Genomic DNA, 14,521 nt, shown 5'->3' with positions numbered 1-14,521 from the left:
TTCAGTACTGTGCCTCTCAATGGGAAGAGCGCCCTCTATGGGTACGCCTGTGTAAGTGTAACAGTGAATGTCAGGTGTGATGGCCAATGTTCATCTGAAGAATTCTTGCTGTTAGCCACTGAAACCTTGAACAACAGCAGAAAATGCAAGTTGCTAACTACCAGTTGGTTCTTCATTGTGTTTTATAGGTGAGAGGAGAAAAACCTGGAAAATTTTTCATGGATGAGAATAAGTGGGGCCCTTGGGAACTACAGTGGCCTGGAGCAATTTGGTAATGCAGCAAACTGGAAGGAGGCTCATCGCTGGGAAGCAGCTGCAGGCAGCGAGGCATGGCACGGTGGGAGGGAAGGCAGCTCAAGATACTGAGAAGGGATGGCAGCCACAGCAGAATGAGTGGAGCCCACTGATACAAGTTAGAAGCTGGTCAGTCTACCAGCAGGTGGAATGCAGCCAGTCCACCTGAATCAAGGATGTCCATTAGGAGGGACTGGATTGCTGACACCAGCCTCGAATTTTAGGGAGGGGGCCAATCCCTGGGAAGGCAAGTAGTGACAGGAAATCTGGGTCTTGCTATTGGGCCTGGGATTCAAAGATGTTACTAGGAAAAGACGTTGGGAATGACTGGAAAAGGCAGAAGCCCAGTTAACAGAACAGGGACACAAAGTCAGGGCTGGGCTGGCAGCCAAAGTGAATGAACAGGGGAACTGTGCGTCCAAGACACAGGACCAGGGCCAATTTAGGACAGGTGTGAGGACCGCATGTCAGTCAGGCCTAAGGGCGGAAAGTGTACCAACCACTGCCACTCATTTATTTTTATTGTATTTTAAAACTCTACACCAAGCAATACATATTTATGATAAAAATTAGAAATACAGACCCTCAAAATAAGAAAAACACCAATAGTCCCACCAGTGTTAGTCTTTTGATGTATATATCCTTTCAGGCTCTTCTTAGACACACACATGGAAATTTTTCAAACAAAATAAGATTATATGCATACTATTCTATAATCTATTTTCTCTCAATATTATAAAATAAATATTCCCTACCCACATTTTTTAACATGCAGAATATTCCACTACATGGATGAACAATAGCTTATTAAACTTGTCTTTTTGTTGGTCATTTAATTATTTCCACTTTTCCCAAACTAGAAACAATATTGCAGTGAACTTCCTCATAGCCAACAGTTATGTACACCTTTAGTTAATTAAATCCCTAAAACTGGACTACACGTCAAGTGGTGGGCATTTTAAATCAAACTCTTTGATACACATTGCCAAACTGCCACCAGAAAGGGTTTCTTTTATTTAAACATATCCAGCAATAAGGCCGTACACAGTCTCTCCTATTCGCATCGAAATGAGTTATCATCACCTTACAGGTTAAAAAAATGGCCTCTTGCTCTAATTACTAATGAGGTTGAACACTCACTCATTTGCATTTCTTTTATCCTTCTGTTTATCATCATGCCTATTTTAAAAATGAATGTTTTGGCATTCTAGGGAGCCAGGGGGGGCCAGCTGCTGCAGCCGACCACTGAGGGAAGCAGCCAGAAGAGGCTGGAGAAGAGGCTGCACCAGGGAGAAAATGCCCGAGTCGCCACCGGAGTTTAGTCCACTGTCCAGCAGCTGCCACCGGAGAGGCCCACCCACCTGTTCACCCTGCCCCGGTCACAAGGCAGCCTGCTTTTGCAAAGTGGTACAACCACAGGGGCGATGTCTCCATTGAATTTTGTGTTGAAGACAGTAAAGATGTTAATATAAATTTTGAAAACTCCAAACTTACATTCAGTTGTCTTGGAGGAAGTGATCATTTTAAACATTTAAATGAAACTGATCTTTTTCACTGTATTGATCCAATGATTCCAAGCATAAAAGAATAGACAGATCAATTTTATGCTGTTTACAAAAAGGAGAATCTGGCCGGATTAACTATAATTAACTTATGGCCAAGATTAACTATAGAAAGGGCAAAACTTAATTGGCATTGCGTGGGTTTCAAAAGTGCCAAGACTGGGAAGATGATTCAGATGAAGACATGTCTAATTTTATTGTTTCTCGGAGACGAGGAACACCACGGTGGTGATGAGGATGTAGATTTACCAGAAGTAGATGGAGCAGATAATGATTCACAAGGCGATGACGATAAAAAATACCAGGTCTGGAGTAAGGAATGTTGTCGTCACTGGATCTTGAGAAAGAAAATAACTTCTCTGCAAGACTTCATCACTGGATTTCTGAGTTGATTGCTCTAAAGGCAGATGCTGCATTTGCCTCCTTTAACCCGTTTTCCAACCTGTTTGTTTTCTTCAAGGCTTCACTAAGGCTGATAGGTCCCATTGTAGGGGGCACTTTTAAGTCAGCTAAGGCCATCCATCACCTTATGCATGAGCATTTCCCAGACTTCCAATGACGCTGCTGAGGTCCTAAGCAATTGATACCGCTGTTGTGATAAATAAAAACATTTTACCTAAGTCTCCTTTACTTTGTAACATAGATACTGACATGATAAGGGAGCTCTGGATAATGGAAAGGTAGTTCCAGATTTTAGTATATGGGCTCAAACTGGCTGAAACAAATTGGTTGATACCTTAAACTGGTCATCTGTTCCTCTGGTATATTCTTCAGGATTGTCCCACTAAAGTTACATTTTTCAAAATATTTACTTCACATTACTGTACATAGTGATAACCTGTCAGTATTCCACATGTATCTCAGCTAAAACTAGTAAATGCCCTGACTGAGATGGCTTTTGAAGCCTGTACATTTGGTATTGTTTGGCCCTTGAACTTTTGCATCTCTTAGCATAGAGGACAAAGAAGGGCTACACATTGTTGCTTAAGAGTCTGTACATTTAGACCAAATTTGTATTTGCACTGTCAGTATGGCAAATGAGTAAAAAAAAAGTTAATACACAATTGGATTTTTTCTTTCTTTTCTTTTTCTTTTTCTTTTTTGATCCAGCTTGTACCAGGGCTGAAAAGCTCAATTTATGTTCATGACAGTGGGGATTTTTTTTAATGTCTGTATTCTTTCTATTAAACTGTTGGAAGACTTAAAAAAAATAAAAATGAATGTTTGAAATTCTATTGATTTGTTTAAATTATTTGTATTTTAATGATTCTCATCTTTGGTCTAATTACATGTTACAAATAGCTTTGCTCAAATAATCTGTTAATTATTTTTGACAGAGATACTTTTAATGTTTATATGCTCAAATCCACCAATATTTTCTTTCATGTGTAAAAAGCCCCTCCCCACATTTATAATTTATAAGACTCTCTATATCTTCACCCAAATTATGAAAGTCATTGGTGCTGTTCCTCAGATACTCCTGGTTATTCCCCTTTGGGAACAAATGTCAGCTTAGCTTTTCAGGCGTGCAAGTCCCCGTCTGAGTCTACTTCCCTGGGAACCCATCTCTCAACATAGTAAACGTTGGGGGAAGTGGTCAAATTCTAAATACAATGTAAAGGTAGAACCTTTCTGAGTGGGAATCGAACCAACAACCCTTCAGTTTGTGAGATGACACCCAACCCACTGAGCCACGCCAATCAGAGCTCTTAGGACATTCTTATCAAGAAAAATACACTTGTAAAATCTTTCCCTTTTCTGTCCTCCTAACCTCCAACCTATACAACCTTCCTGTTTCTAATCTTAACTCCCAGTAACACCATGCTTGGACCTACCCGAAGCCTGAAAAACCATTCATTCTGGATTCTTCAGTCTCTCTCAGCTTGTGTATTTATCCAGTCACCAAAATCCTCCTGGTTCTACCTTTGATAGCTCCTTCCTTCCAACAAGTATGTATTGAACTCTCAGTATGTGGCATCCACTCTTCTAGGAACTTAAAATATGGCTGTAAACAACAACAACAACAACAACAACAACAGAAAACCCAAGTCCCCATCTTCATAGTGATTGTTTTTATGAAGGGATTCAGGAAAAACAACCAAAATATATATTGCATGTCATGTGGTGTTACATGCTACGGGGAAAGATAATGCAGACAGGAGGGATAAGGCACGCATACACCACATGTACATATAGGCAGAAGTCTGCTATATTAATTAGGGACCTGAGAGTGGTCAGGAAATGAGCTCAGTGTGATAAGATTTTTCGCACAAGGACAGCTCCCTGGGAGCAGACAGGTAAGCCTGGAGTTGAAGGGAGAGGTCCAAAAAGAGATAGAGAAGTAAGAATTGTCAGTGCATAAATGGTATCTAGAGCCATGAGAATAGGTGAGATCACTAAGGGCAAGAACACGAAAAACAGCAAAGGTCCAAGGACTTGTCCTTGGGGTGCTCCAAGGCAAGAGAGAGAAGCGAGGAGAAAGTGGCGAAGGTGATTGTGAATAAGAAGGAAACCAGAAACCGTGATGTCCTCGAAGCTGAGCGAAGAAATCAAGGGGAATCAAGCAGAGAGAAGGACCAAATAGATCAAGTCAGATGAGAAGTGGGAACGGCCCACTGGATTCTGCAGTTTGAGGTCACTCAGGACCTTTGTCAGAGCAGTTGAGCCAAAAAAAAAAAAAAAAGTCTGCTTTAAGAGAGAATAAGAGGATGGGATCGGAAAGAATATCTATGATTTTTAAAGAGTTTTGCTGAATAAGGAAACAGGGTGGGGCAGTGGCTGGAAAGGACATACTATATCCAATATAGGACCAAGAACAATTTTTGTTTCATTTTACTTAGCTTTGACTTTCAGATGAGAGGAGTAAGAGCATACCTGTAGACTGACAGGAGTAATCCAAGCAATGAAGAAACTGACAGTGGAAAGACTATGCTTGCACTGCCTTTGAGTTCCCAGGGCAGATGAGGGCCAAATGCAGGGACTGGCTCCATCACAAATGAAAGCAAGGGCAGTTCATCTGTGGTAACGGGGAAAGCTGAGTGTACGGTGCACATGCGTCGAGCTGGGGCGCACGTCGTGGTGCAAGTGTGAGGGGTCCCTATGCAGAGATTTATTTATTGGTTTATTTTTCAGAAACAGGACTCAAAGTCATAAGCTGAGAGAGAAAAGACAACGGTTTGAGGAAAGAGGAGGTGCTAGAAGTCATCTAGGGGAATGAATGAAACTGGACTAGGAAATGCAGAATTGCTGGGCAGAACTAAGAACTCTTGAGGTTTGTGGTCATGAATTTAAAGTAAAGCTATAATTATTATGGCTGCATGTTTTTCTCCAGCCACTTGCAAATACATGCTACGGCCACAGAATTAGTGCAGAGTTGTACTTAAGCAAGGTTAAGGTTTTGCCTAGTAATCACTAGTAGAAAGTGGGAGAGGGGCCAGGCCGTTGAACATGCACTTACGTGGAAGTGATCTAATGATAGACCATGTGATTGGTAAGTCTTTCACATTCGTTCTCTCTGGTTTATCCACACAGACCTTGCTCTCCATCAAGGGCACAGTGACGCTAACCTGAACCACTTAGCAGGCACTGCCATGCTGAGCTAATCTCTCCACCTGTCACAGCACACACATGGCTCATGCATGGTTTTCGTTTTTCCCATTCTCCTCCTAATTCCCTGCCTTCAAGAACCAGACATTTCTTACAACATTTCTATTCTGAAGCCCCCACTAAACTGCACCACTTCCAGAATTTATTTCTCCTGTAACTATATTTGTGTGGAACATTACAAATTACAGAGCCATCAGGACAATTATCAAATTATAACTATGCATTTGCATTTCCCCTCATTTCCACTGAAATGTGAGCTTAATAACATCATCTTATGCAGCACCTACTACAGTGCCTTTATCAAAACAGAAACTAATTTGACTAAACGGATACATGAATAAAAGATATGCGATTGCATCTGGGTCTTTCTTCGACTCCACTCAATGGCACTAAACTAACTATAACTACGGCACGCTCTAATGCGTCAGTACCCCTGCTAAGCACACACCACCTAAGCCAAGTGTACGATACAGAACTTATCACACACCAGAAAGAGTGAATCCCCATGCTTTCCCTTCACTGTATCGGAATTCTTCCCCGTGAATATTTTACGAAATTTGGACAAGTTAGGTGGTAGTTTGTCATGATGACATTAAATACTGGAACCTGAAAATGATACTCACACTACCCAGCTTTCTTCCATGGAGTAGGGGGAGTCTTCTGTTTGAACATATTTTAAAACTCTCACATAATTTAAGACTTTCAACACCCCCAAGTTTTTTTTTTAAGAATTTCACGCAAAATAAAAACTAGCTAAATTTTGGAATGATAAAAAGTTGACCCATTATTCAAAACACAACTTCTATAATATTCAGTGTTGCTGCCTATAAAATTTAGGTAACTACCACGACTCGTTCAGGAGCAAACACAGGCCCAGCTTTTCCTTAAAGAGGGACTGCTGTGTTTTCCTCAGCTGTGTGTGGGCACGGCACTGCCGCACGTCATCTAGTTGTGCAGCCTAGTCACAAACTAACAACTGGGTCAGACCCAGAACATGGCCAGAAACACGGAGCACCCCCATTATCACCAGCCCTCTCCCCACAGAGCAGCTACACCGCTAGGCCGCTCAGCCAAAGGAAAGTCTGTAATTAATGACAAAAAGGCTTTGTTTGTCTTACGCACACATGCACACACATGCACACATATGTGAATAAGTTTTTTTCTCAGAGACAAGTTGGCACCCAGCTATGTATTAGCTACGTAAGTAAATAAACTTAGATTTTTGTACTTCCCAAAGTTTATTTGTTTTTTTTTATTTCTGAAACAATTTTATCTCCATTTTCAGAGCACATCTGCTTCTAGATATTAAACTATTGCAAAATAATGATATTATTTTCTAAGACCTCCAGTGATTAAAACCCAACAGAAACCAAATCATCCAGATTGTTTCCTAGAAAAACAAATCAATCAGGTTATTAAAAATATATATTCAATTGCTTTAAATTAAAACTATTTCAATTAAAACTTAAGTGGCTTAGTGTTCTTTTTTCTAACTTTTAATAAACTAAATTTATATAAAAGAATGGGATTTTACATCTTTACTATTTTTTAAAGTAAAAAAAAATTAATTACATATTTGAAATTGTTGAAATTCTCTTCAAATGTTTCTAGGGTACTTTCAAATTTTAATTTATAGATAAATTTTGTAAAGTCTTTGGACTTCAGTTATTGAAATGTATGATTAATTAAGCCTTCTTGAGAGATTCTTATTCAACTGTCTTCTTTCTTAAATAGACGCGTACCCCCAGAACTACTGCCAGGCAGAAACCCGATAATCCGGATGAGCTTATTTACATCTAATCCAGTAAAAATGCTAAGTGGCACCTAGATATTCTCTCCGTGACATTTATATTGACATCACACAAAATCAAAGTATATCTTTAAAAAATCATCCAGGCAATTCTGTATGTATATGTTCTCTTTATGACAAGATATTTTTATTTCAGTAGACAACAAAAAGACCTCAGTGAGTACCCAACATCCACAGGATCAGGGTGTGAAACAGTCTAAGGGCAATCATGACATCCAGCAAATACCAAATCGTTTAATCATCTATGTAACACCTTAAACAGAAAACTACTATGTAAAGTGTGTTCTCTAAACACCTTGCTATGGCTTAAACACGAACTCTACACCCAGTTGGAAATCTGTGCCTGCACATCTCCTGCTGTAGCGGACATGACCGGAAGGGACGGTCCGAACTCTCATTTGGGAGCTCCTGTTCTGCACCCCAGTCGCATACAAGAACAGAAGTTAACCTTACCCCAAACTTAGCCGATTTAATTTGAGAAAAAATAAACGTGGCTTGCATTTCAGGAGGATTCAGTTCATAATGTGAGAATGACTTGCCAAAGCATTGTGAGCCAGAGCACTTAAAACAAGAACATTATATACGTTAATTTTTTAACTTACCTGATATAAATAATCTTCAAAGACAAAGTAATAATCATCATTGCTTGCTGTCAACTTCACATCCTATAATTAAAAGTAGAGACTACTGAAAAGAACCTATATAAATATGTCTATACTACTAACACACAAATGCGATTCCTAGAAAGAATACTAAACTAGTTTCACTAATTTATTATAGTTATAAAATTCTCAATTATATTTTAATCACTGCTCTAAATTTACTTGACTAATACAGTATGTGACACATTATTTTACATCAAATCGTTGGCACTTTTTTAGGTTTCATTAGTAATACCTTAGTATTTATTTCAATTTCTTCTGCTTTTAACCTAATACTTAGGTATCTTAAAACTGAAAAAGCAGATGTAATCATAACATCCAGAAACAACCATAACAACCTGGCTCCAAATTACTGTTCCAGCCTCCTCTTCTACTACACAGGTCCACCTTGTTGCCATACCCTCGGAACATCAAACATCTCCCATGACTTTGTAGTTATTCACTTACAAGTCATCACTTATTTCCAAACAAAAAATGAGACAATGTTTATCTTTAAGAAGTGCAATCACATCAGCAAAAAAATATACAGAGTAGAAATATGGGAACGATTCCAAAGAAATATTGAAGAAAACTCTGCTAATATTGCTCAGTCTACAAAATTCAACTGTGCTGTTAGGCAAAGCAGCAAAAAAGGAGAAGGTAAAATTGGATGACGCTGGAGATACTTGAATGTGTGTTACGTCTGGCAAAACTTAGACACAGATTCAGAGAAAAGGAAGGGGAGAGTTTTCTACGCCAGAAACAACATGGGCAGAGGTGGAGACCACGCATTCTCAACGGGGATGACACTGCCTCTGAGAGGGTGACAACTGGTTCTTGGGGACCAAAACTTTTGCCTATTAGAATGGTTTGTTTATCTCCAAGCTTACCCCTATCCAACAAAATCCTTTCTTTGGTATTTAATTTTTATATTAGAGAAAAATTAGTTACCTTTAGGGGGTAATAAAAGGGCCCTGGCTGGTGTGGCTCAGTGGATTGAGTACTGGCCTACAAACCAAAGGGTCACTGACTCAATTCCCAAGGCACATGCCTGGGTTGTGGGCCAGGTCCTTGGTGTGGGGCATGTGAGAAGCAACCACATACTGATGTTTCTCTCCCTCCCTTTCCCTCTCTCTAAAAATGATAAATAAATAAAATCTTTAAAAATAGCCCTGGCTGGTGTAGCTCAGTGGATTGAGCTCGGGCTGCGAACCAAAGTGTCGTGGGTCGATTCCCAGTCAGGGCACATGCCTGGGTTGCAGGCCATGACCCCCAGCAACCGCACTTTGATGTTTCTCTCTCTCTCTCTTTCTCCCTCCCTTCCCTCTCTAAAAATAAATAAATAAAATCTTTCAAAATTTATAGTCCAGAGAAAACCATTTAATAATTTAGCTTAGGGGACGTTTGGTGATATTCTATATTTAATATTGCCTGTTCCATTTATTCCTTTAACTACTGAAATAACTGACTTTTTTTTTTCAGTTAAATTAAAAATGAGTCTTTGCCAAAGGGAGCTGTAATGAAACTTCAAATAATTTTTTAAAATGTTCATTCCCTGAAGGACTGACTTTAATAACGTTTGGGGTTGTTTCAACAAGACCCGCAGAGCTCAACTAACATGAATTAGGAACAATCAGAGACAGATTTCTTCCTAAAAAACTCATGTTGTGGGCAGTCTGGATTGACTCTATCAAAGCTTATATTTAATTCGGCAGACACAAACTGCTCACCTCTTCCTCACAGCAGATTTTCTTTACTGATTCAAACTGAAATGCGTACTGGCAGTAAGGAGAGCTCTCACGCTAGCGCTCCGTGGTTTTCTGAGTTTCTCTGGTGCATCTTCCCTCATCTGAATAGGAAAGGAGCTGCAGGTCTTCGAGCCAAAAGCTCTGTCATGCTGTGGCTCACATAACGGCCTGAGCACAACCACGACTGCAAAGCTGATAGTTGTACCAATGATCCAAATCTACGTGAAACCCTGTGAGAGTCAAAACTTTTCACCAGAAGCCCATATGCTCTTCTTGCACTGACTGGTGTGGCTCAGTGGGCTGAGTGCTGTCTTACAAACCAAAAGGTCCTTGGTTCAACTCCCAGTCAGGGCACAGGCCTGGGTTGTGGGCCAGCCCCCTGTCTAGTGGCATGTGAGAGCCAACCAATTGATGTTTCTCTCCCTCTCTTTCTCCTATCCTTCTCCTCTCTCTAAAAACTAAATTTACAAGTTTTTAAAACAACAAAAAAAGAGACTATATCCTCTTAACTCTCTTAATCTTTGCTTTCTGTACAGCACAGTTGTTAAAAGTGCGGTTGAGAAATCACTGTCTAGATTCAAATCTTGACTTGCTGCTTAATATGTAAATTTAAACAAATATCTTTAATCTTTCTTTACCTCAGTTCCCTCATGTGTAAAATGCTAAAATAACAGTACTTCCTCTGTTGTTACAACACATGTCAACATAAGGCCAGTGAGCAAGGGAATGATGTCAGTATCAGGTGGGATTGTATCAGTTCATATGCAATTTTTCTTTAAAAAGGAGAGCCAAAACAGCAGGAATTACAACCAGGAACGGAAAGAGCCTTCAGCTCGGCTGCTGCACGAACACGCTTGCCCTAACTGCATTTAAGAAAATTCAGAATGAATGACTGCACGGGGCGCCCCTCTCCAGAAAGGCGCGCCCCAGCCCTGCACGTCTCCTCCCCTGCCCGCCTTAGCAGCAGCCTCAGGAGCACAGCCGACCACCTCCATCTGCATTATTTTAGCACTTCTACTTTAGTATTTTTGTACATTTTAACCGCTTCTGCAGGAACAGCCTGCCTGAGCTAACCAATTCATCTCCCAAGCTACCAATTATTGTCTTTGTTAGTGCTGATTACAAATTGCAAAAGCTACCCCACCCTATTCTTCCTATAAGCTCTATTATACTTAATGCATGATTTTGTAGAATGCAAGTTTTTCTCCCAGGAAAAAATACATTTATCATTTATAGCCTAAATGCTGGTATCTGCTACTCTTAGGGCAGCGGTCAGGGTCAAATGGCACCCTGTGTAGAGCTGGCACACTGCATGGCGCACAGGGAGCGGCCGTCACACGCCAGCTGTCGTCATGTCTCCCAGACACGTCTTCAGGTCCTCAACGCATGACCTTCTCTTCCCCGTTTCTGAGACTTGGAATACCATACCCTCCTCCTCTACCATACAAATTCTAAATTTAAAATCCAAGCGTTTTAAATAGCCTAATTATTAATCCTGAATCACTGATATCCTATACCATGCTTACGGCACCTACATCTTAACTTCATATCAGATACCTAAAGTCAAAAACTCAATGTATCCCTGTCATGACACTCGAGACGTGCTTAGCCAATGTGTCTAGAAATTAAACTAAAAACAAAAATGACTTTAATACCAGAGAACAAACAAGTAGATCCTAAAGAATGAGATAAATAAGAAAAAATATTATAGTCTGATATTTCTTTAGCCACTTTGTTAGTTTGTGGGGTCAACTTGAATTTATAAGGACAAGAAATGCTTCTCGTTCTCTTGATCAAACACTGGGAGCACCTAGAAAGAGTCATGAGGACAGTTTCAAAGGGAAAGGGGACAGCACTGGTGGAGCCTGCGGAACCCGAAGGTCAACCTCACCTGGGTAAGCATAATGATCACTTACACTTATTTTTCAAGGTTGATACATATCATCATACACAGTGCAGGCCCTGCATGTTACACACTCTCAAAAATATTTTAATGATAATAATGTTGAGATGAAAAAACTACGAGAACTTTTACTTACTTTATAAATTAGACTGTCCACCAAAAGGTCATGTTGTATCACGTTGGTCTTAAGCTGCTCATAGTATAAGATATCCTGGAGTAAAAAGTAAAACAAAAAAATTAAAGGTCAATCACATTTATCAAGTCAGAGTCAGCTCAAACTTTACTGAATAAGAATCACTAACAGTATTATAAACACTAAGAGGATAGGGACTTCGTTATATTCAAAACTACATTTTCTATGCCTGGCCAACACTAGATGCTCAATAAATTATACCCAATCCTGTTACTCAGGATAAGATCTGGCTCCTGATGGGTATTCAATCAATGTTTGTTAATTTGATTAACTATAATTTAACTTTCATAGCAAATGCAATAATTATTCAGTAATAACTAGGTGCCAGGAACTGATTTACCTGATATACATGGGTTAACTCATTTAATTCCATACCAACAACATACAATGGTTCAGTGACTATTATTCCCATTTACATTTGAGAAACTGAGTCCCAGAGAAAAAAGTAAGTTGCTGTTCCAGGCCACAAGGTAGTAAGGTCTGATTCCAGGAAACCAGGCCCTAGAACCCATGCCAAAGACAGAAGGACTATTCTACTGCCTTTCTTTTTTTTCTTTAAACATGATTTTTAATCAAGAAACAAATACACAGCTAACTTTATTTTGACATTTTTAAAGACTCGAAGCCCTGGCTGGCGTAGCTCAGTGGATTGAGCACGGGCTGGGGACCAAAGTGTCCCAGGTTCGATTCCCAGTCAGGGTACATACCTGGGTTGCAGGCCATGACCCCAGCAACCACACATTGATGTTTCTCCCTCTCTCCCTCTCTCTCTCTCTCTCTCTCCCTTCCCTCTCTAAAAATAAATAAATAAAATCTTAAAAAAAAAGACTCGAGCATTTTATTTTTTCTATTACATCTATCCCCCTTATATCCATCGTCCCCCACCCTGTCGTCCGTGCCCATAGTCCTTCTCCCTAGATCCCTCCCCCTAAACACTGCCCTCACAGCTGTCACCCTGCTCTCTATCTATGAGTCTGTCTCTATTTTGCTTGTTAGTTCAGTTTGTTCATTAGATTCCACATATGAGGGAAATCATATGCTACTTCTTTCTCTGACTGGCTTATTTCACTTAGCGTAATGTTCTCCAGGTCCCTCCATGCTGTTGCAAAGGGTAAAATTTTCTCCTTTTTTATAGCTGAATAGTATTCCATTGTAGATATATCTCATATATCCCATATCCCATTGTAGATATATATCCATTGTTGTTTTATCCACAAATTATTATAAAATAAAAAGCTTAAACATAATTATCCCTCGTAGTAAAAGTAGTCATATAGCATATGAAAGATATCAGTTTTTTGTATTAGAATATGGTCCCATAATCCTGTAAAATCTGATTAATTTTCTACAGTGATAAAATTCAGCTGCTTAATCTAATCGAGAATAAGAAATATAAAGAAGAGAGGGAAGACAGAAAGAAAAAGGGAAGAAATGAAAAAAGTGGAAGGAGGAAGGGAAGGAAAGAGAGAGGAGGGTCTTGAGAATATAGTCCAGTCAAGCATCAGGTTAGGGCCCTCAAAATAAAGGTTAAAGAAAATGAATCCAGTGGGTAGCAGTTGTGTTAAAGAGAGATGGAAATATCATCTCATTGCTTTAGCTGACCCTTGTGTTCCTCCAAATCCTTCCATTCATGTCTCAGGTGCTTTAGCCCTGATTTCTCCCAAATCCAGAAACTGCTTGGCTCCACTAGCGCACACCAATATGTGTGACTCTTCCTGAAGACAGTTCCTCAAACAAGCAAGAGTTGTTGCACAGGGTCGTCTGGGTATCTATTGCATAGCTGCCTTGGCTCGGGCTGCTCCAGTCAGAGGGGGCGTTTGCCAGACTATGATAGAGTGAGTAATTAATGGGATTAAGGAAGTAAGAGCATCCATCACAGACTTTTCTTTTGAAAGTTTAGCTGTAAAAGTAGAGAAAGCAAGAACAAGTGTTGATGTAATTAGTTTACAGGTCTGGCGGGAGGAATTTGAATTAGTTTCTTATGATGACTTCTGTTTTCTCTTGGCAGGAGGAGGTGAGGTCTTTCAGTATGGCTGAGAAGAAGGAAGGTCAAAACCAGGCACTCTGAAGATCAGGTGAGGTAATTGGCAAAATCAAGGTCAGGTATTGTTGTGGACCCAGGTAAAATGAAGAATCTCATAAAGGAATCACTAAAGAAAATCTTAAATGTTAACACTAGTCTTGGCTATTTCATCACTAAGCAAGTAGCCTAGAAAAGTATAAAAATTCTTCTGTCTTCTTTTGAATTACCAAGCTTAAATTAAGCAAAATATTTTAAAATATGAAGAATAATAATTACTAAATGTACATATATCGACACATACATAGGAGAAAAAAATCAAAGTTAGATAATGTTTTAGTGAAAGTACTAAATAAATTAACTACCAGGAACTTAAAGCATTAGATCTAAAGTCTTTTTATTGAGGTAAAATTTTAAAAAATAGTTTTATGGGTGTAAAATATTCCATTTATCTCTTTGACACCTCAACTATGACTGCACTTGTATGTGCAGCTCATTTTAAGTGATTTAAAAGTAAATGAACAAAAAATTCTGATTTAGTATTCTTGATAAGAAGTATTCTCCCCCTCACCTAATTCCACCTACAGTTATTTTGGAATTGCTATATAGTTCACTGAGGTCACACTATTACAGCCAAAAATAAGTGTAAGTGATGGAAATTGTTTTATTCAACAAAATCACTATCACTTTTCTGAAAATATGAATTTCTATTTTCAGACTTGTCATTCTGCATTAAGTAAATTA

General features: G+C 39.3%; 1 protein-coding gene and 1 pseudogene across 5 annotated transcripts in view; one reads left to right on the top strand and one right to left on the bottom strand.

Annotated features, from left to right (window-relative positions):
* The window catches only part of TBC1D19 (TBC1 domain family member 19), a 111,453-nt gene that overhangs the window by 32,543 nt on the left and 64,389 nt on the right, over positions 1 to 14,521 (bottom strand). For all 5 annotated transcript variants that reach the window (XM_036019574.1, XM_028507523.2, XM_028507522.2 and 2 more), the window contains 2 exons: positions 11,701 to 11,775; positions 7,875 to 7,937 (listed from right to left, as the gene is read on the bottom strand). In XM_036019574.1, the coding sequence (XP_035875467.1) occupies positions 7,875 to 7,937; positions 11,701 to 11,775 (138 nt within the window). The remainder of the gene's footprint in view (positions 1 to 7,874; positions 7,938 to 11,700; positions 11,776 to 14,521) is intronic.
* On the top strand, positions 223 to 2,705 carry LOC118496659 (annotated as a pseudogene).

The sequence above is a fragment of the Phyllostomus discolor genome, chromosome 1, assembly GCF_004126475.2.
Source record: "Phyllostomus discolor isolate MPI-MPIP mPhyDis1 chromosome 1, mPhyDis1.pri.v3, whole genome shotgun sequence".
Lineage (NCBI taxonomy): Eukaryota > Metazoa > Chordata > Mammalia > Chiroptera > Phyllostomidae > Phyllostomus > Phyllostomus discolor.
The sequence above is the reverse complement of the archived record's forward strand: the minus strand, read 5'-3'. Positions and strand labels throughout refer to the sequence as shown.